Below are 23,864 nucleotides of genomic sequence, written 5' to 3'. Positions count from 1 at the left end.
GCCTTGGCCAATATTTCCCCCTCATTTAGCATCAGATATTCATTGAACTGTGAGCCTTATGAGGCTAGAGACTGGGGTTCTGCTCCCCTTGTTACCATGTTGCTCAGTGCTGTGCTTGACACACAACAGCTACTCAGTTCATGCTGAGAGAACCATTAGAACTGTCTTCAGCTGCAGTATCCCGGTACCCAGATTCAGCAAACTGATTACCTGTGGGCTGCTTCCAGTCCACAGACATTTTTTGGGAAGGGAGCATGAATGCTGTTTAAAAATTTTGAATTCATGGTCAACATTGCAATTTATGAAATTCTTCCTTTATTAAACTATGAATTTCTGACTTCTGTTACATATTGTAGCATCTGATTATGGGCCCAGACTCCTGCACGAGAGCTGGGTCTGCTTTGGGCATACTTTTCTAGTTTGCCAACTGACCCACCTCAAATTCGTGGCCACTCAGAGCATCTGAATTTGGAACCTCTGGAATTACACCATTTAAAGCAGTTTGGTTACTGAATCAGTAAAGGAACTTTTTCCTTAGGTGTTACCAGCTGGAATGTAATAATGTACAAATTGTAGTAAATGTTTCTGAGAATCTGGGGAAATGTGTTTTTTATAACATGCTTTAAAAAGTCATATGGCATGATTTGGAGTTCCTAAAAGAATTTAAATGTCTCTTGGAGCTACTTGACCAGATGGACAATATGTTAGGGTCCATATAGTGCATTTCCAGGTGTTGGGCTTATTCACACATTTTCATGCAGCTCTTTTTCAAGATTTAGCAATATGTTAGCACAGTAGAGGTCAGTCTGTGGTCCCTGGACCAGCAGCCTCAGTATCACTGAGGAACTTGTTAGAAATGCAACTTCTTGGGCTCTTCCCTGCTAAATCAGAAACTAGGGGTGGGGCCCAGCAATCTGTGTTTTAATAAGCCCTCCAGGTGACTCCGAACCAGTCTGTTAAGAGAATGAAATGCAGCATAATAATATAGTAATAAAATATAATTTAGATTGAAATTTAGTTTTGTTTTTTTTTTTTTCTGAAAAGTTTTAAAATTATTGACCACTTCAACCTGAGAATTATTTAAATTTCGAACCATGAAGCTTGTCATGGCCTTATGATTGAGAGTTAAAGTTTACACATGTTATCAAGCTCAGAGAGTTCTGAATTTCTCCTGTCCGCCACACTTGCAGAGAGCGTTCAACTCTCTATGATCTGACCTTGGAGCTCTGGGTCAAGTGTGGTAAACCAGGCCCTCTATGGCTTCAGGCTTATGTTCTCTTGGTAAAAGAGAAACACTGCTTGCCTGTTACACTGTAGCCTTGCCCAGAACCTCCTGTTTGGGATTTGCTGTGTCTGGTCAAACTGGACGCCTCTGGCCCTGTCCTACTGCTTTGAGAAATGATGGAATGTAGCAACTGATCAGTAAATATTAGGTTGTTGTTGCTGTTATTATAAAGGAGAGTCCACTTAGTTAAGAAGATTCAGAAGGCTATATATTCCAGTTTCTAGATATAAATCTACAATATAGTATAAATAGTGGCTGCACATTAGAATTTGCAATGAGTCATATGCAGTCTTGCTGCACAGCAGATGAACAGTCCAGAGGTCGTAGTATTCCTTCTGTGACATCCTCCCCTTTATATTTAAGACTATATCCATTTGTTTCACTAGTTTATAACTTTGCTATTGTACACAGTGTTTTTATAGTCTCAAAGCTTTTCATGTAAAGCAGGAAGAATCTGTAATAGAGCAAGGAACTCACTGGAAGCCAGAGGTGATGGTATGATTTAGCAAGTAATGTCCATGAGGGGTTTGGCCAGCACACTGGACTCTAGAGGAGACAGGCCAGGTAAGGAAGAGGCAACTGTCCAATTTGGAGGCAGGAAGTTCTCTTGATATTAGGGCAGAACTTGAGAAAATACCTACAGGGCTCATTTATAAAACAGAGTCCTATGGCTGCACACTGTACCTTTCTTCTCTTGTGTGGTAAAGTTCTACCATGAAAGTTCTCAAAGGATGAGCCACATGTTCCTCTAAAGGCACTTTAGTCATCAGTGTCTCCAATGGACGGTATTGTTCCTTCTAGAGCAGTTTGATATGTAATAGGTAGTTTGTGTGTGTGTGTGTGTTTTAAAGAAAAAGGGCATGTTTAATATTTGGAAGGAGGAAACATTAAAGAGTTTGTGTATATCAGCCCAATCATGTAAAGCACCACTAAACAACTGGCAGAATGTTTTGTTATCCCTGAAAAATTCATGTGAGTAGCAGAATATCTCCTCTGTTGAACAGCATTGCTGCTGCAAGACTGGGGCAGGCCGACCCGTAAGAGGAAGGCCTGGCTGTGACAAGGAGGGAAATTAGGACAAGGCTTGTAATGTCTAAGCTTTTTCTCTGTTGTCCTTCACTTTGAATTAGTTTTGATTCCCTGAGTGAGAACTCAACTCTGTGTGACCTGAGATACTGGGCAAGCTTCACTGAACAGATCGGTTTTTGACTGTGTGCTTTTGAGAGTTAACTGAGAAAAACACTAGAATTCCAAAATCGCTAAGCAAAATAAATACTAGGAGTTTTAGAAACATCCCTGGAAATCAGATAGAAAACTCTCATTTAAAAAAGTTCGTTATTGTAATATACTGCATGGTGACTACAGTTGATAATACTCTATTGTAAATGTGAAAGTTGCTAAGAGAGTAAGTCCTGAATGTTCTATCACATGAGAAGGAAATTTTGTGAATAGGTATGATGACAGATGTTTTAAAAAGTCAATTATGTTTCCATCTCATAGGCAGCTTCCCATAGGAGGTATTTTAAAATAGTTTAAATTTCTAGGTAGATTTTATAAAGACTATTCCTTATCTGATGTAATTTCTTAAAGCTTTTAAGGTAAATTATAAAGCCCTTAAATTTTTACTTTGTATTGTATTTACTTAAAAATTATATAGAGAGTGAAAAGAAAATTTCCTTCAGAATTCTGTCCTCAGTTTAATGGTTCCCATTGCAGGGTGGTGCTCTGCACTCCGTATACTTTAGAATTAGAGAGAAAAGCAAACAAATACAGAAAATTCAAGAACAAGCCAACAGTAAAGACCATTGGCGATAAGAGTACAGCCGTATGAGTTTGTCACTGTTGGCAAGTAGATTTGTAAAATAAATTTAATTCCACATTATTTAATGATAACTTAAGTAGTTTGTCATGAAACCTAAACTCTTAGTAGAAAAGAGCCTCCAGACAGGTAATTTAAACTTCCTCACAGGTGTGTTAGAGAGTCAGGAAATAAAAATAGTGAGAGACTGGGAGCCAGAAGAGCTGAGTCCTTGTGTTCCATCCGACTCATGTTAATGGAGGCCTGGGCTTTGTAAGGCATTCTTTAGGTGGCTTGGGATTTAGAGACCATAGAAGAAGCTTAGGTTTTAAGAGCCTTGATTCTCCTTTCAATAAATATAACTTATTGATGGAGATAAATCACTGGCAAAAACAAAGACACAAACAAGAAATGTCCAGTAGATAATGTAGTTCCAGTGGAGGAAGCAAGTAGGCAGGTGTCAGGACCATTGATGGTGACCTTGAAGTCTTTAGATAACTTGTGTGCATTAACTTGACTGAACGGAATTGAATAAAATGTACTCTTTTATTTTTAAAATGAACTCAAACTTTATTTCGTAGGGGTATTTTAGTAAGCTTGTTTGGAAATAAGGACTTTGGTACTAAGATACTCTCTTAGAGGCAGACACTTATTTTTCAAAGTTTAATTTCAAAGAGCAATGCTATTTTCAGAATATGAGCCTTGGTTATCAAAGACATGCCTGAATTGGGGCAGTGAGGGTTTCCAGGCTCACAACCATGAAACTAATTTTCTTTGGTTACATGTTAAAGCCAGAATGTTGTAGTTTCATCTTAGAATTGACTTCAGAGTTTTGAAAGAGTTTCTTTTCCTTATAGAAAATAGCAGGGTAAAGAAAGGTATATAGTTGAGTTCTTACATTTTTAAGAAGAAAGAAAGAGAAGTCACTCAATCACGTCTGACTCTTTGTGACCCCATGGACTGTAGCCTACCAGGCTCCTCTGTCCATGGGATTTTCCAGGCAAGAATACTGGAGTGGGTTGCCATTCCCTTCTCCAGGGGATCTTCCCAGCCAAGGGATTGAACCCGAGTCTTCCGCATTGCAGGCGGATGCTTTACCTTCTGAGCCACGAGGGGCTTCCCTGATGGCTCAGAAGCCTCATTATCTACATTTTTAAAGGGGCTCTCAAAGCACATATTCTGTGGGTTGTAGTCAGGGTGTAAAGTATAAAAAGCTGCTTTGGCAGTAGCAATGAATTTATAGATAAATGTTAAAATGCATTTATGTGTCTATATTTTTAGAATCATTTGTCTGTTTTGAAATATGAGGAAAACCAAATAACTGTTTTGAAATATGAGGAAATCGAGCTGTATCATGTTTTCATTGTTTTATGTTTGAGTTTATTAATAATTTTATTTTATTTTAATGGATCTTTTAATTTTTCCCTTCTTTTCATGTTTAGCATGTATACAAAATACTGTGTTGCTTATTTTGGATTTGTTTGAGCATGCAGCATATTGCCTGGCGAAGAGCAGCAGGTGCTTAATAACTGTTCGTTTGAATCCATAAATTTAGTGTATGGCTATTGTGTTAAAATGTTTGCTGGCGTAATCCTTTTGATGGTTCATCTTTTTCCATTAATCATTTATTTTCAGATAATGGGGATTTTTATAGAATGTTATAAAAAGAAAATATTAATATTGACACTCTAGTTAATATAGGCATTTAAAATTTTTTAAAGAGGAAAATAGATTGGTTGGCACATTTAAAAAGAAATGGCATAATGTAAAAAGTAAAGATAACTTTTCTGGGAGTGAATATAGTATGCTAGGGAATGAAAAATGATGAATAAATTTTACATACAAGATCAAGTGTAAATCTTCAAAAATGATTCTGGCTAATACAGATCACAATAATTTAATTATTTCCTACTGTGTTAGTCTCCTTTCTTGAAGAGAAACATATTTGATATAGTGTCAGTTCTTACATGATGATTGAGCTATAAAATGTCTGAGCTGGTAACCTTCCATCCTGTAATACTTATACACCGATGCCCCGGAAATTAAAAAATTGTTAAATGTCACTGATTATGACACGTCTCTGTACTTTAAGAGATGATGTTTTTTTGTATGGTGTTTCTGTGGTCACACTAACTCTTTTTATTCCCTCTTTCTAGTCATACAGTTTATCGAGAAAGAGAATAGTGCACTACACCTGTTTTGACCAACGGAAAAGAGCAAATGCTGCATTTTTGATAGGTGCTTATGCCGTAAGTACTTTTTTTGTGATTATTTTCTATAATCAGGCCACTGGAATATTAACACTGTCAAATAAAATCCAGGACGCTTTTTCAGTGGATTTGGGAGATGATGAAGATTATTAGCAACTTGCAAATTGATCTGGAATGGAAAGCGTGGACCGATATTGATGAACCATTTACTCTTGGGTCTTCTTTTCCAGTAGCTAATGAGAGAATCTTGGGACTAAAACATATAGCTTGTATCCCACAGTTGTATAGGTGTTTTATAAAAAGAAAGGATATTTACAGGAAAAAATATATACTAGAAGATGATTAAAGACTGTTAAGGGTTTCCTCTTAGGAATAAGAGGAAATCTTTAATTGCATGGGGGAGGATTATTATTATTGTCAGTCCCTTTATTCATCTATACAAGTGTTTACAGTAAGCAAGCTGAATATAAATCCTGCATATATTACAGCTTCCCTAATAACTAGACATGGCTTTTCAAAATTAATCTTGATTAGAAATTTTGTCCTCTGAAATGTAAATGTGAGTTCTACATGAATGTGCTACACAATTTTGGTGTGGACACTTCTAGAATTTTCTATACATACTAGGATTGGGCAGGAAGGGGAGAGAGGTGTCCTTTTCCTTCTCATCCTTCGGGAGAGTCTGTGTCTCTAAAGCCTGGAAGCTCACTGCTATGTGACCTTTCAAGGGCCTTCTTCTGAAGACCCTGACCAAAGGAGGCACCGGCTACCAGACATCAAACTCTGCCACATCAAACCAAAAGCTCTGAGGGGAAGAGCCCAGCTGTGCTGTTGCAGAGACTGTCAGCTGTTGCACGGTGTGGGCTGAGAACAGTGGCAGGCTGACAGCCAGCCTGTGGCCTGGGGCCTTGTTTCCAAACGGAGGTATCCAGCTCTGCCCACCATTTCTCATCAGGATGTGGCTACCAGAAAGCCTTGGGCCATCCCTGGTGGTACCTTTCTTTCTCGCTCTGTAGACAGCATGCTCTAGTACTTGGAATCATGACTAAGAATCAGAAACACCGCTATTCATCCTGAAGTGGCTCTGGGATGATGGGTAAACCACTTTATCTTTCCTAGCTTTACTTAGTTTCCTTATCTGTTAAATAAGAGGGTTGGATATAATGAGCTCTAAGTTTCCTCCCAATTCTGAGGATACTAGGATTATTTGTAGTGCCAGCCAGGCTCTTGCTTTTATTTGGAGAGCATGCATGAAAAGCTGGCCATTGGCATGAAGGTTCAGTGAAGTGCTGGTAAGCTGAATTAAGCTGGCATGCTTATTTTTCACTTTACCTTTGATGACTGCTATTTATTTGAAACTGATAATTGACACTGTGTATTTAGAATATGGAGAGTCTGCAATAACCTCTGGATTCAGGCCATGTAAACATCGTATCTTGCTGAGGGGTTTTGTCCTACCTTTGAGCGTGTTATTTCTTGAGGCCTTTATCACAAGTAATTGTCATCAGGAAGAGGCATCTGCTGCTCCCGCCTTTCCTTCCTCCTCTTCCCCTCTCTCCCCACTTCTTTCTTTTTTTCTTTCTTAGTGCCTGTCCTTCCTGTTTTTAGTGACATCCTTAAGTTCAGCATGGTATCTTAGGGATTTTGATCGGAAGTTTAATTCTAACAGATGTGTTGAGCTTGGGGGTAAAATATATCTTCTATTGCAGAAGTTTCCACCACTTTAAAGCAATCAAATGAGAGGAAAGCAGTCTGGGGAAGTGCTGAGGGCAGCTTGAGCTTGTCTTACAGGCTGTTACAGTCCTGAGAAGCAGGGTAATTATTCTTGTATTAGTCATTTCCCAATTGATTTTCTTTTCTAATTTTAGAAATGTGTTCCCCAGGAGGCTTTTGGACACAACACTTAATAAAAATGAAAACCAGGAGTTGCAATCTTTCCTGAAAGATAATTTTATGCTTTACTTTGTATTGTATGTGTGCATTTAATTGTTGATTCAGATATCTTAAGAAGACAGTAGTGGCATTATACATCTCAGCTAAGTTTCACATATATTACATTATTGCTATTGGGATAAGTCATAATCTCCCAGGGGAATCTTCTTGGACATAAAAGACTTTGACTTTGGAACAGCTGTGTAGTCAAATGGCATGAACTATGTACCTGTGTTTTTTTCAGAGTCCCCAGCAGTAAAGGTGTCACCCTTTTTGAAATGTGGTTATCATTCTTCTATCAAGGGTCATTGACTACTAAAAATATTTTGTACTAAGACAAGACTTTTTCTCTGAACCTTAGTTTTCTCATTAGTAAAATTTGATTAGTACCAGGGTTTTCTAGTCTGTCTCACAGGATTATTATCAAAATCAAATATCTAACTGCCTGTTGGATAGCCGCATATCTAAATGATATCTCACATTTATTGTGGCACAATTTTTAAAAATTTATTTTTAATTGGGGGATAATTGGTTTACATTGTTGTGTTGGTTTCTGTTGCACAGCAACATGAATCATCTGGAAGTGTACATATAGCCCCTTTGTCTTGAGCCTCTCTCCCACCCCACCCCTCACCCCTCTAGGTTGTCACAGAGTGCCAGGCTGAGCACCCTGTGCTATACAGGTACTTCCCGTTCGATATCTGTTTCACACTTGACGGTATATATGTGTCAGTGTTTCTCTCGGTTCGTCCCACCCTCTCCTTCCCGCTATGTCCACAAGTCTGTTCCCTACATCTGCCTCTAATCTTGGCAGACATTTTTACTCCTCTCCACAAATCTATTTATTCCCCGACTCATTGAGTTTTTAAGTAAATGAGCTACCATCAGCAACTTACTGAATCAAAGGATAGTAGTCATTTTGATTCTTGTCTCCTCCACATTATACTCATCAGTAATTTCTAACTCTAAAACCTGTACTGAGTCAGAATGCTTCTTTTCATCTCTGTTGCTGTCACCAGTCCAAGCCGCTGTCACTGTTCATGTGGCTGACCACCACAGCTTCATACATCGTCTCCTTTTCACACCCTCGCTTTCCTTTAGTTCAGTTGCCACACAATTGTCAGAGTAATGTTCTAAAACTATAAATTTGATCATTACCCTCTTTCAAATCTGTCTAATGTTTGCTCACTGTTCTTGGCATGAAATTTAGTCTCTTTACCCAATGCCATTAAGATCTTCCCTCATCTAGCCCTTTCTACCTCTGTGGTCTCCTTTCTACCTTTCTACCTCTCCTTTCTACCTCTGTGATGCCTTTTAACCATGACATCACAAGCTTATTCCCACCACAAGGCTTGGTATTTCTGTTCTCTCTCTCTGGAATGTTTTTACCTCAGACATATACATTCCTTCTTCCTTCTGATCTTATATCACCTCCTCAGAGAGACTTTCTCTCAACTTTTACCTTGCTTCCCCCACCTCCAGTACCCTCTGGCCCTTGATGTTTCATTTATTTATTTTTACTGCACTCTACTACTTGAAACTCTCAGGTCTGTTGGTGTACTTACTTTTTTATTATCTCTTTCCTAGACTATAAAGTAGGGACCTTGTCAGTTTTGTTCATTGCTGTGTCTAGGAAATGATAAAATATTTAATCAAGAGTTAGGCCCAGGCATTCACTAGTTGAACTGGAAGCTGGCCACAATGGAGCCTTCCTGCTGTGCTGAATCATGGGGAAGTCCAGGGTGGAGGGTGTCCCAGGGAAGAGACAAGGTGGCTAGCAATGAGGGGTGGGAGGGGGCTGTGCTGGGTTATTTGCCACTGGTATGAAACTGTTTCAGTACTTGAACACTGAGCATCAGTTTAGAACTGTGCCCAGTTGGTGGCAGGTGCTCCATAAGTACCTACTGAATGAATGAATAATGAAATGATAAAATATGAAAGAAAGAAGGAAGATAACTTCCTTTGGGTCACTTCAGAGAGAAACTGAAAACGATCAAATGGAATTAATTGGATATAGCTTAAAGTTGTATCTTCCTCATTACTAGAAATACTTGCAGTAATGACTGAGCCAACCATGGCCTTTAAAAATGCAGGATCAAAGTAAAGGTTATGGACCAAGGGAAGTGTCTGTATACAAAGTCACATCACTACTTTACTTCTCTTTTTTCTCTTTTGATAAACTTTTTTTCACTTATTTTTGTTATGGTGAAAAACACATATCATGCAATTTACTATCTTAATCATTTTTTCTTTGTTTCTTTTTTAATTATTTTTTAATGAGTTATAACTGACATAACATTATGTTGGTTTCAGAGGTACAACAAAATGATTCAATATTTGTATGCATTACAGTATGATCACCACAACAAATCCAGTTAACACCTGTTGCCATATATAGTTACCAAAATCTTTTTTTTTGATGAGTCTTAAGCCTTTTTAAGTGTATAGTTGAGTGGTGTTAGGTACATTCATATTGTTGTACAATTATCATACCTTGCTTTTGAGTATGACAATTTGTGCAAACATTATGTACCTGTAGAGTCAGGGCTTTCTGTGGTTTCTCTGTTAAATCATGACTTTAAGTATGTCACAGAAGCTTTCTTTTTTGTGTGTTTCTCTTTCCTTATCTGTAAGTGAGGGGGAAACTTTTTATGTTCTATCTCCTAGAATTGTCATGAGTATCAAAAAGGAGATAAAATACAGAACATCACATTCAGTAGGAAATCCACAAACCCTTCTCTGTGAGTGATCTGAAAGCCAGAGTTGTTGGAATGATGTGGCCACTGGAGATCACAGTGACACTTCCCAAGGGACAGACATCCATTTCAGGGAAGTCCCCACTCATGAAGCATCTCTTTACCCCTTAAGCTGAGCCATTGTGGACCTTAAGATGCAGGGTTCAAATTTTAAAAACAGATCAACTCTTTTGAAAAGAGGTTTTCCCTTCCAGTACAATACGCAGTGCAGTTTCAGAGTTAAGAAGCTTAGATCATTATATCATCCAGAATACTCTCAGATGAGTTTAAAGAAGATGGCTTTTGAAAAATTATAAGCATGAGTTAATTAGGTTCTTGCTACATGCTTGAAAACCAACTCCTCACTGATTTTTATACTGTTTTCAGTTCGTAGAGGGCTTCCCTGGTGGCTCAGACAATAAAGAATCTGCCTGCAATGCAGGAGACCAGGGTTCGATCCCTGGGTTGGGAAGTTCGCCTGGAAAAGGGAATGGCTACCCACTCCAATATTCTTGCCTGGAGAATTCCATGGACAGAGGAGCCTGGTGGGCTAAAGTGCATGGGGTTGCAAAGAGTCAGACATGACTGAGTGACTAACAATTTAAAGATGGCTTTTGAAAATTTATAACCATGAATTAATTAGTTTCCTGCCACATGCTTACAGACCAGATCCTCACCGATTTCTGTATTGCTTTCAGTTCACAGAACTGTGCTAAACAGGTCAAGGGGAATTTGCAGAGGCCATAATGATTGAAGGACTGGAAAATAATTCAGGGTTAAAGAATTAAGAATTTTTTCAGATATGTGGAAGATACTTAAACAAAGATGGTAACCACATTATATGTTCCTTAACACATTTGTTGAGGTTTCAGATTGCTCAGTAAGGGGTCTAATTATGGATTAACTGGGACTGGCCTGACCCAGATGTCATGTCTGGATCAGGGATGACAAAGCTAAGGTTTGTAGACTTTCTAACCATGTCTGTGTCTGCTGTTCCCTCTGTAGACTATACTTAAGGCCTTAGCAGTTGCATTATACCTCTAAGTCTACTACTAATTGCAAAGAAGCCCTTCTGCCTCTGGTGTAGAGGCTGAGAGCAAAGACTTCAGCGGAGCCACAGCTTGGCCTTGAATTCACTTGTTATTTGTATGTCTTGACCAAGTTCTTTAACTCATCCAAACTCCTGCTTTTTCCATCTTTAAAACAGAGATGATAACATCCCACCCAACATAGTTGTGGTGAGGATTGAGGAGGTCATGCTCATGAAGGGGTCAGGGCAGTGCCTGGCCTTGCGGCATTGTAAGCACTTAGGAACAGCTGGTGCTCTAGGAGGGAAAGCTGTGTTGCTTTCCAGATTGTTTTCTAAGCTGTTGTCTTACTTCCCCTGAAGAGCCAAGGCTGCTCTCCTCTTTTTGTCTTCCTTCCTTTCCATCTATTTCATACTTGATCCTTCCTTAACTCAGTGACACTCATATGGTTGTTACTCTGATGTGACTTAGAATAATTCACTGGAAGGTGTGAAGCTGTGCGTATGAGTTCTTTTTTTGCCTCCTAGGATGAAGTATAACCTTTCAAAACTGGTAAACAGACCAATCACAAGCACTGAGGTTGAAACTGAAATAAAAAAATCTTCCAGCAAACAAAAGCCCAGAGCCAGGTGGCTTCACAGGCGAATTCTACCGAAAGTTTAGAGAAGAGCTAACAGCTGTCCTGCTCAAACTCTTCCAGAAAATTGCAGAGGAAGGAAAACTCCCAAACTCATTTTACAAGGCTACCATCACCCTGATAACAAAACCAGACAAAGATGCCACAAAAAAAGAAAATTACAGGCCAATATCATTGATGAATGTAGATGCAAAAATCCTCAACAAAATTTTAGCAAACAGAATCCAATAACACATTAAAAAGGTCATACATCATGATCAAGTGGGCTTTATCCCAGGGATACAAGGATTATTCAGTATATGCAAATCAATTTGATACACCATATTAACAGATTGAAAGATAAAAACCATATGATCATCTCAATAGATGCAGAGAAAGCTTTTGACAAAATTCATTACCTGTTTATGATAAAAATTCTTCAGAAAGTTGTTTGTATTCTAAAGGAAGAATTTGCCCAAACCAGATGAATTTCTCACTTTTGAAATCTGTGTTCAGGTATTTGTTAGTTCAGTAAATATTTATTTAGTTCAGATGAGCTCTACTCAACATTGTAGTGAACTCTGGGAAATAAAAAATAATTAAAGACAAAAAGAAGGAATGCCTAGCTTTAAAATAGGGCAACAGATGAGCAATAAATAAGTTTGGGAAAATGTGTAGTAAGTGTCAAATTTGAATAAATATTCATTCAAAGAGTGTTTTTCCAGCCCTTGTAATACATGAGACCTTGTTCTAGGAGTTGAGGATACTAAGGTGAACAGCTCCCTGCCTTCTGGTTTGGGTGTGGGCAGACCGTCAAACCTGGAGAGATTTGAGAGGAATTAAGGATGACCAGTCCCAGTGGGCCAAGTTGGAAAGGGAGAATCAGACAGGGAGCATGGCATGGAAGGGAGGATGCTTTTGGTGGTGGTGGTGGGGCAATTAGGAGAAGATAGAAAATGATTAAATTATTCTAAACATCTCTTTGTAAAGAGGACAATTTAATGAATTCAATCTAAAAATTGGCATAACCACATTATAGAAGAAAAGTAGGAAACTTCTCTTGCAATTATAGCTCTCTAAAGAAAGAAAGTGAAAGTGAAGTTGCTCAGTCATGTCCGACTCTTTGTGACCCCATGGGCTGTAGCCTACCAGGCTCCTCTGTCCATGGGATTTTCCAGGCAATAGTCCTGGAGTGGATTGCCATTTCCTTCTCCAGGGGATCTTCCAGACCCAGGGATCGAACACCGGTCTCCAGCATTGTAGACAGATGCTTTACCTTCTGAGCCACCAGGGAAATCTGAGTCTAGCTCTCTAAGCTTAGGCATAATTGCAGTGTAGTTTTGTGAACTGTTTTTCACTTGGTCTAATGGGGTTACAGAGTCAGACGCAACTTAGCGACCAAACAACAACATGTGTTTTGCCTTTTTTGCTACCTACCTGACCAAATGGAGAAGGAAATGGCAACCCACTCCAGTGTTCTTACCTGGAGAATCCCAGGGACGGAGGAGCCTGGTGGGCTGCCGTCTGTGGGGTCGCACAGAGTCGGACACGATTGAAGCGGCTTAGCAGCATCAACAGCAGCAGCAGCACATGACCAAATAATATTCCCTTTAGAGTACATACCATTTTTAACATTGTAGATTCCTTTCAAAATTTTTTGTAATGTGACAAACAACTTTCTGCATTATAAATGCTTCTTTTTCTGGATTTTCATCTTTAGATTGCCACAACTGTGATTAATAGTCTTTTATTTAAAAACAAATCAGCATTAGTTTAGGCTCTTGAAGTGTATTACCATATTTAAGCTAGTTTTAACTAAATTTGTTATCATGTGAACTCTTCAGTGTCATATACCTTTGCATAATGGGTATTTAAAAATGGTAAATATGTGTGTGTGTTTAAACCATTGGAAGACTGTAAACCAGGCCAGCTAACTCTAAATTTGTTTTTGTCTTTATTTTCTGGACCAAGCATGTTCATTTCCTTAATCTCTGACTCATAATTCATCCATAAATTGCAATTTCAGAACTGCTTTAAGTTGTCATTAAAAAATTATAGATTAAACAAATGTTATTTCAAATGTAGAAAAAAAAATAAAATGTAGGTAAAATTATCAAGAAAAATGTTGGTTCAAAACAAGAAGGTGTTTTCCTTAAATACTTTTAAAATAGTAATAAAGCGGATGTCAGCTACCAGTGTTCTGTCACCCTCTGTGGCTTCTTGGTAAACCTACCAGGTAGCGTTTCTTCTGCTTATAGAAATCGTGGAGGAAGGGAGGAGTGGCCCATGGTTGGGGCAGGGCAATATCCTGTTTGCAGTTCCTTCCTTTTATAGCTTGATAGGCAAGAATGCTATTGTGATGGTGCCTGTAAATGGGCCAGAGAGGCTTTTATCCTTGCAGGCTAGTATTTTTGGTATCTTTAAGCAGGTCAGACGCCCTAAAATCATACAGCATTTTCAATTTCAAACTCTTTGAACTTGGAAATTCTGTTTGTCTTCTGCATGTGGATAGAGCAGTATCATCTTTTTCAATTCTCCTTGCATATTTCGGTTAAGCTGTGGGCTAGAAAAATCAGCAGTTTGCTTTTCACTTGTGGAAGGTTTGATTCTCAAGTTTAACTGAGTATGTCTTTTTTAGTATTTTTTTTTTCCTTTTCTCCTTCTAACAAGTTTCCTCTGTGTTGTAAACACACACACACACACACACACACACACACACAGTATTTAGGACTATACATTTCAGGGCTGATACTATGTCTGCTCACCCAGTTTTGAATCCTATAGTCTTGAAAAGACATATACTTTCTATCCGAAAAGCTTGTGTCCATTTGTTTCATTTACATACTGAATTAAGGGGATATATATTTGTAATGTAACAGGGAACTTCATTTTGTTCCCACAATAGCCCCAGAGTCTAGAACAGTGTCTGACATATCCTAAGTGCTCAATGAACACTTGCGTGAATGACTGAATACTTAATTGATAAGCATTAGTAACATTGGACAATGTTAATTGGGGTAGATGGATAATGATGTAATGTACATTGGATAATGATAATTTATCCATTTGTTTATGGATAAATAAATTATGTCCCACAATTCTTGAAAGTTTGATATGGAGCAATTAAAAAGCTCGAGTGCTTAAAAATAAACTATGAAGTTAGTACTAATTACAGAAATAACAAGAATCACAGTGTTTTGAGGCATTATTTTTTAAAGTTACTGAGTAAAATAAGATGTTTTTATAGGTCTCTAAAATTTTAGAATTGAAATGGGCTTTATTAATATATACAAACATTTGAAATCAGTGTTATGGGTGATAGTCTTCATTTTTAACCCCAGCATTATTTCTGTTTTTCTCAATAGGGGAAAATCCTTATTTATGCATTGTCAGATATTTTTAAACAGTTGTCCTTGAACTTCCAACATACTTTTCAGTAAGAACTAAGTCAAAAGCTCAAGAAAAGAATACTGGAAAAGGAAAGAAGCACTGAAAGCCCCTGAAGACATTATCTGTTACATCGTGTAACTTGGTGCTAAAAACACCCAAAAGACTCAATTTTCAGAACCACTGAAGTATCTCTGTAAGAAACTAAGAAAAAAATCTGCTCCAGTATTGCTTTCTCAGATGGAGAATCTCAGCCCAGAGAGGTCAAGTGTCTTGCCCAAGGTCAAATCCAGTTAGTGAAAGAGAAAGACTAGAACCTGCCCCCAAGTTCCCGGTTGGGGGTATATCCCCTCACAGCAGGAAGCTGAGCAGTGCCAATCTTGGAATAATACCGTCTGTAAACTAAGTGAAAGCGAAAGCAAAAGCCGCTCAGTCTTGTCTGATTCTGTGACCCCATGGACTATACAGTAGTCCATGGAATTCTTTAGGCCAGTTCTGCAAAAGAATCAAAGCAGCATTCAGTGTGGAAGGGTAGAATTTTTCCATTGGAAAGCAGCGTTTCAAATACACTGGTCACGCAGTTTCTCTTCCAGGCAGCACACTGCTGATGGAGCTAACACATGTTTGTGTACAAACCAGGTGAAATGTCAATTTTCCTCACATTTGCTTTAGTGATGTCTGTGGATGTCCCCAAGTAGTTCAAAGTGTCAGGAGTGATAGAAACACAGGAGAACTGAAGAGTGACATGACATAGTTTAGGGTGATATTAAGGACTGGGTCTTTATAAGCTTTTTTTTTTTTTTACTATAATCAATAGTAAGAAACATATTTTACATTGCAGCTTAGTTCACATACACACACACACACACACACACACACCATTCACATGAATAATTGAAACAAAAGATTAGTGAAACAATTCTTACATTATGATGGGTGAGGTATAATGATGTTTTATATTCTGTCCTATTTTATTGAAAAAAAAGAAAAGTCTTTATCCATTAAATTGATTTTGTTTCTCACAGCCATTGGAGAATCTGTGCTTAGATCTGAATTACTGTGCTTACTGCTTACTGGGCTTAGATCTGAAATGTGTTTGGATGTTTTTTAGGGCACTGATTTTGGCATTGAATGTGCAGGTGATTGGGTTAGCCTTCAATTAAAATGAACAGCTTAAGGAAATCGAAAGTGTTCTGAACTCCTCAGAGGTCCTCTCTAAATATCAAGATGTACTGCTGGCTCCCACATGATTTTCATTCAGTTGCTACTTGATCCTTAGAAAAATCTGAGTTTGGTTTAAGCCCTCAAATAATACAGTTTATCGTTTCATATCGCACTTCCATTTGAATCTCTCTGTTTTCCTCAAACTCCTCTCCTACACATCCCCTTCTTCCTGGTAGTCCGAGTGTGCATTTATTCTTTGGGGACAACCTTGAATGAGAAACGCCTGTGCTTGGGTCAGCTGTGGGGGCCCTGAGGAGCCAGCAATGAGCCTGCCTCTGGCTCTGTTATGTGAGTGCCTTTCCAATTTAATTTATAAATTTGTGCTCGTGGCATATAATACCCCATTGACCTCATGATGTCTAATCTTAAACCTTAGGTTTATAAGGGTTTTTGAATGCATACTTTTTTTGTAATGTGCAGTTTCACATTTATTAAACAACACAAGCAGATTTGAAGATGAATGAAGGTATTTTTACTTTTAAAAATTAAAATGCATTTTAAAATCAAGAAATCAGATGCAGATTATAAGATAAAGATAGAGCTAAGAAACACACTGAAATACATGAATATAAACCAAGAAAGATTCTCCCACTTAATTTTTAAAAATGTTCAGATAATCTATATAAAGAATGCTTTATTGTTTAATGTATATAAACATTATTTTTAGAGTTATAGAAATTCTTTGAAGGAAATAGTTTTAGAATGAAAGTATATTACATATCCACCAATAAAATGTCTCAAATCTGTCAGTTTATGTATTGATAAGTTTAACTGTTTACTTATTAAACTTGGATATAAAATCAGCATGCTGAAATCTGCTGCACTTCTATACACTAATAATGAACCATCAGCAAGAGAAATTAAAGAAATAATTTAGAATTTAGCTACTTTAATTTTTTATTTTAATCTCAGAAGTGTCATCCAAAAAGCTTAAATGATCAATTAAAAAAATAATAATAACTCTACAAGATAAAAATAACACAGATTATTGGTTTTTGTGACTATATACCTACATTCACAAAATAACTGGAAGACCTAAATTTACTGACAGATGAGAGCTAAAATGGCATATAAGATTTAGTTTTTCCTTCTGTTTTTTGATGTTCAAAAATTTTGGCTTTATTTAAATATACCTCAAATGATGTTTTCCCACATATATCTTCTTTTTTAAAAAAAACTTTTATTGTGGTAAAAGTCACATAATATAAAACATGATTTTAACCATATTTAACTGTACAGTTGAATGCATGCTTTTAATTTATATAAATTTTATTTCAAGACTTATTTTTCTATTTGACATAGTGAATAAAATAGTGACCTTTCCCCTACTATGGGCAGTGAACGAAAAGCGCTCTCCATATGTACTTTCTGAAGTTTTAAATAAAAGAGAAGCTAACTGCAGCTCCTGTTGAGCTTGCTGTGTGTTGAGTTATTCTAAAGATGCTTAGTGCCCCAAATATGGTCACTGCTGCCATAAACCTAGATTGTGTCCGTGCTGGCTACTAGGTCTGTGTTAGCTCTACTCTGTCCCTGGATCTTTCTTAGTTCTCTCCTCTCCTGTGCTCTGCCTCAGCCTTGTTTCCTGGTGCCTACCCCCTGGTGCCTACCCCCTCGCCCCTTCCATAATAAATGCTTGTAGGGCTTTTAAATTTTCATTATGGAAAACCAGGCTTTTATGATGAGCACCTAAAACCAGCGTTGTAGTTAGTCAGCAAATTCCGGTTAAAGTAAATAACGGGCAAAGAAAGTGTGACTTCAGCCTGAAAGAAATATTTAGAGTTGCTGCAGTACCTCAGAGAGTTATTTAATAGGGGAGAAACATTTATGGTTCATAGTTTCAAATTAATGAGCAGACAGACAAGCCTTTCCGTGTGAAGCTACCTCCTGTAGGATGAATCAGACTTTACAATCCTTTCACAAGTGGGTGTGTGAGTCAATTAGTGAGGCCTACTTTGGGAAATTTGTAAGTTGACTGAAGAAATAAAAAAAACAAAACCCCACAATTCCCTTCTCAGAAACTTTTTCTGATTTTTTTCCCCCATAATTGGTCTAGTTTCCTCTCTTCACGCCTGTTTATTTTGTCATTTCTTATTGTCTGACCCAGAACCTAGCTTAATTATAGCTTTTCTCACCTTGTCTTGTAACTAATTATGTGTAATATAATCCACTAGAATGAGCTCTTTGCTGTTACTTGCTTTGCTTTTCTTCCTACTAGAGAGCTCCTTGGGTGAAAGTATGACTGTTATTCACATTCCTATCCTCACTACTTGTCTCTGTTGTTTTAAGGAATAAGGAATGAACAAGATAGGAGACAGCCCTGGAGGTAGTTCTAATTCCCAGAGGTCTTGTGTTATCTGTGTGAGAGTTGATGCAGACAGACTCCAAGCTCAAGGTCTGCATCACAGCACTCCTGCCCCCTGGTCCTGCCCTTGACTTCTGTAACCCAGGTCTCAGCTGCAGTGCTTTCAATTTAAAATCCATGCTTATTAAAACCTATGGGAATGGACCCACCCATACAAAGAATTTAGGCTTATGTGATAACTCTCCTAATAGCATTGGAGGCTATTGTGTGTCTTGGAGTTGGAAAAGCCTTAAATCCTATTAGTTTGAATGTGGTAAAGTATGTTCCCTTCAGAAATGCCTGAACTTTGGAGAAAATCCTCAGTTGTCTGTAAGGGAGTTGTAGTTTTGGCAGTAAACTGCATATTTTGCCAGGAGCCAAATTTTAAGTTTTATTGTTCTTCGGGAAACACATCTGTGAAATAATGGAAATAGTGACAAACTGTGCTTAACATTTTAAAACAGTTTCTAAAATTATTTTGTTTACTTGAATTAAAAAACAATAACTTTAGGATAGCCTGACATTAGGCTATGACATTAACATAAAGCTTAAAAAAAATTAGAGATTAAATTTTATATGTGTGTTTTGACTGATGACAGTATTTTATTTCTGAATTTGTGGAAGAGGAAGCTAGATTTTAGTTGTCGATTAAGATCATTTTACTACAGTTTAAAATTTGGGGGTTTACCCAGAATATGAGCAAGTGGATTTCCTTGATAAACTTTATTTCACCTTTTTTTTTTTTTTTTAAAGGAACAGTAGTTGATGTAGACTTTGAGTTAAATACAGAGACTACAGAATGAGATGGGGGGTGGGGGGCGGGCGCGGGTGTCTACTCTAGCCATCCAGAGAGTAATTTCTCCTCTGAAGAACTGCTCCCGTGGAGCTGTATTCAGCAATTCTTTCCTAAGTGACAAAAACAGACAGACCTTAGACAGGTCTTCTCTTGCCCTGCCTGCCCAACTCTACGCTTTTCTCTAGGTCTCCTCGCCTCATTGTACTAGGAGACCTAGGGAAATTAAGTAACTTGCCACGAGAGACAGAGTAGGGACGGATGAGAACCCCCTGTGTAGTTGGCCCTCCAGTGCTTCCCTTCATTAGCAGCCTGCCTCCTTAGGTAGACGCCCATAGTCCAAGTTAATACCATGTGTGTAATAACCAGTTACCTCTTTTCTTACACTTTGCTCTTGGCTGTCCTTTATGCCTGTTACTCATTCACATTCCTCTGTGGAGCTCTCCATCTTCATCTTTGCTTCCACCTCCCCTGCCGGCCCCCACTATTTCCATCTCTTTTTCTTCCTTTGTTTCTGATCACGCCTCACCTGTTGCTTTGTTTCTTTCCTTTAACCCCTCCCCTTTTTTTTTTTTAAAGGTAAACTAATTCAATCTTTTAAAAAATATTTATTTATTTATTTATATCACTGCAACCAGTCTTATTCAAGGCAGGCACGACTTGGTAGTTGCCAGTAGCATGTGGGATCTTCGTTCCCCAGCCAGGGATTGAATCTGCATAGTCCCCATTGCAAGGCAGGTTCTTAACCACTGGACCACCAGGGAAGTCCCCCCTCCTTCTATCTTAATTGACTAGTATATAGAATAGCAATATTGTAATAATTAGAGTTTTTTGGTTACATGTAACAGAAATTGGCTCTGATTTGCTCGGGTTCAAAATTTTAGATGAATTTTCTGGTAGTCAAAAGAGGGAAATAGAGGGCTCCTAATGGCCTTCACTGTTTGATTAAAACTCTCTATTCATTTTAATGGGAAATAGTCTTTCCCTCTCTCCTGTCTGGTTTGTTTGATCTTTCTGTCATTGAGCAAGTAATTATTGAGCAGCTGTGCCAGATAACTTTTCTAGGCTCTAAGGATATAGCATGGAGAAGGCAATGGCACCCCACTCCAATGCTCTTGCCTGGAAAATCCCATGGACGGAAGAGCCCGGTAGGCTGCAGTCCATGGGGTTGCTAAGAGTCAGACACGACTGAGCGACTTCACTTCACTCTTGCGACCCAACCACACCTTTGGCCAAGGCCCTCCCCTTGAACCCCTCGCCTTTGGCCTAGAACGCGCTCCTGCACCCCTCGAGCCCCGTCCCTTCCTCGGCCTAGGCTCTTCCCGGTGTCCAGTGTATTGTCTACCACGCAGCCCGAGTTTGCAATAATGCAGACACCGAGGGAAAAAAAAAAAAAAAGGATATAGCAATGAACTAGAGAGATAAAAATCCTTGTCGTCATAGAGCTTACTTTCTGTTGGGGGAGACAGATGAACAAATGAAAGGTTGGTGATAATGGCTATGCTGGTGTTTTTCTGGCTACTTCAGGTTGGAAGCTCAGGGGAGCTGTCTCTGAGGTGTTGACAGTTAAGCTGATAAAGAGGAAGAACATTCTAGGCAGAGGTAATAGCAGACACAAAGGCTTTAGGGTAGACATGAACTTGAGTATGACTGAGGAGCCAAGAGAAAGCCCGTGTGGTTGGAGCATAGAGGATGAAGAGGCTGATTCAGTGATAAGGTGTGAGGTCCCTACCATAAGGTGTGAGGGCCCTGCCAGGGCTTGTATGTGAGGGGAATAGTTTGGATTTTATACTCCATGACATGGGGAGCTGTTAGAGAGTTGAAATGGTCTGATTTGCACTTAAAAGGACTTTAAAAAGTCATCTTTCAGAACTCTACTCAAAGCTCTCCTTGATACCAGTCATCTCTGTGTTTCATATTTCTCTTATGCTGCAATGCCGTGATGATCTGTGTATTTACATGTCTGCCTTCCCTGTCTTTTTTCATATCCCTAAAATATAACTCTTCTTTAATTTCTTCCAGTGTCTTCTAGTTGTCTTGTGCTGCTTTGATTTAATTTATTCTTGTGTTTATTCTTTTTGATGCTATTATGAATGGAATTGTGTTCTTAATTTCTTTTTTGGATTGTTTATTGCTTGCATTTTTATATATTGGTCTTATATCCTATAATCTTGCTGAAATTATTCTGGTTGTTTTTTGGGGATTTTTAAAATTATTTTCTCTATATATAAGATAATATCATCTGTAAAGAGAGATAGTTTTACTTTTTACTGCTTTTTTTTTTTTTCGTCTTGCTTAATTACCCTGACTGGAACTTCCAGTGTAATGTCAAGTAGAAGTTGTAACAATGGACATCCTTTTCTTATTCCTGATCTTCGGGGGGAAAACATCTAGTTTTCTGCCATTAAGTATAATGTTAGTTGTGGGGTTTTCACAGATGCCCATGAATCAGGTTGAGGAACTTTTGTGTTCTTAGTTTCTTGAGTGTTTTTTCTTTTTTTTAATCATGAAGCAGTGTTGGATTCTAACAATGTGTTTTAATGAAGAGATGGATAGATTTTGTTGTGAGTTGTACTGTCTGTGTCAGTAAGTAAATTTTCTTGAAGTGAGCTTCTAAATCTGTAAAAGATGCTAATCAGGTTGAAGCCATAGACGTGCTTGTTGACAGTTTTTAGTTTGTCAGTTGATATACATTTAATGGTTTCTAACTTCCCTGGTGACTCAGTGGTAAAGAATCTGCCTGTCAATGCAGGTTCAATCTCTGGGTCAGGAAGATCCCCTGGAGAAGGAAATGGCAACTCACTCCAGTATTCTTGCCTGGGAAATCCCATGGACAGAGGAGTCTGGCAGGGTCATAAAGAGTTGGATACAACTTAGTGACTAAACAACATATGCGATAGATCTGTGGGATGGATTTAAATTACTTTTATTTAAGTTGAAGTTTCCTTCACTCGGTTCAGTTCTACTGTTTGTGAAATTAGTAAACTATTTAGGGAACATGGTTAGTTTACACGGTTAAGAAGTAACAGTGGTTACTTCTTAAGAATGTCTGTACATTTAAGAATGATAAATCCTATTATGTTCTTGAAGGATACCTCTGTCATGTGGCATCTGTTTGAGCAGTTTGGGCTAACACACAGTAAAATTGCCACAGAATACTTTCTGCAAACACCTGACTGGTGGGCAAAGCTCTTGCTTCTCCTGCTTTCTCTAAGCAACAACTCTTTGTAAATACTGGAAAAGAACAACCAGTTCCTTGTTTGTATTCATTGTTGGTTTTCTATTCTTGAGTCAATTCAAAAGAGCAGTAGCTTACAAGTTAGCATGAGATTCTAGACCTGAGATTTAGTTCACATGCTGTGTGGCTTCTGTCTTAGAAGTTTTCAGTTTGAAAAAGAATAAGGTGACTATATTCAAAAAGGAGAAACAAAACGTTTTTGTTTTTGGTCCTTCAGGTGCATACTCTAGTTACTAAAATGAATACAGTGGGTTGTCTGGTCTACCTTCTGCTCTCCTAGGAAATCTTAGGCAGCCATGAGTTGTCATTGTCTTACTGCTCTCCCACCCAGGTTGGGTTCCATAACTGGCAAGTTTGGCCATTGTACTCTTGTATGTGCCCAGTTTCTGACTTTTCTTATTCATTTTTCTTCCAGTTATTTTGCTCTGTTTGCATTGAGAAAATCTTCTTCCTCTCATACTTGCCCTGCCTTCTTTGCCTCAGATTTGACATTAGTCCTAATCATATTGCCAAATATTGAGAAAAGCTAAAATGCATTTTGAAGTGGAATTAGATGTAATAAAGTACCAGTCAAACATTTAAAATAATTCAGGGTTCGCTTTAGACTCATTATAAACATATTTGTTGATCTCCTCACGTTTTTCTAACCTAACCTTTCCACAAGTACCAGCATTGAGGGAAAATAAAAAGCAAACAAACGTATTTAATTGAATTATTTTGTTTTAGTTTTTGAAATAATGTTTTCTACTATATTTTATTTTAGATATCTGATTGTAGTAATAATATGGAATACAATATTGTTTTTGGACTAGGCTATAAGACTAATAACCATAAGACTTTATTTTTGGGAAACTATTTCCAGAAATCTAAATATTAGCTTTTACAAATAGGCTTTTGGAATAGAATTCATTTGCAAGTTAAAGACTTTCTATAATGGGCCATAGGTGTTCAGAGGATTTAAACACAGGTTCTTGATCTATTGCAGTGGATCTATTACCTGCTTCTTCATCATAAATGAAGTTATAGGTCTTGCCTTCTAAGCTTGATCAAAAATTCAGTCTTTGCTTTAAAGACTCTTCTCACTTTAAAAAAACTTTTCTTTTTTAATTTGAAAGGTTTTATGAAATAAAACTCATACTCTACCCAGAATTAAGCAGTGAAAGTCATCATGAGAAGTTTCTAACATGAAACCATTTCATTTCAGAGTATGTATTATTCAGGTGATATTCTGGAGAGAGTCTATTTTTGTGCTTTATGCAGACACTGGTTTCTGATGA

At 37.9% G+C, this 23,864-nt stretch overlaps 1 protein-coding gene across 8 annotated transcripts in view; it reads left to right on the top strand.

Annotated features, from left to right (window-relative positions):
* The window catches only part of CDC14A (cell division cycle 14A), a 190,951-nt gene that overhangs the window by 31,770 nt on the left and 135,317 nt on the right, over positions 1-23,864 (top strand). For all 8 annotated transcript variants that reach the window (XR_003510288.1, XM_027536391.1, XM_027536393.1 and 5 more), the window contains one exon: positions 5,240-5,332. Coding sequence is in view for 7 of the 8 variants with exons in the window: in XM_027536391.1 (XP_027392192.1) it covers positions 5,240-5,332 (93 nt within the window). In the remaining variant the exon portion in view is untranslated. The remainder of the gene's footprint in view (positions 1-5,239; positions 5,333-23,864) is intronic.

This window comes from Bos indicus x Bos taurus, chromosome 3, assembly GCF_003369695.1.
Source record: "Bos indicus x Bos taurus breed Angus x Brahman F1 hybrid chromosome 3, Bos_hybrid_MaternalHap_v2.0, whole genome shotgun sequence".
NCBI classification, from domain to species: domain Eukaryota; kingdom Metazoa; phylum Chordata; class Mammalia; order Artiodactyla; family Bovidae; genus Bos; species Bos indicus x Bos taurus.
Note: the sequence above shows the minus strand (reverse complement) of the source record. Positions and strands in the feature narration are given on the sequence as shown.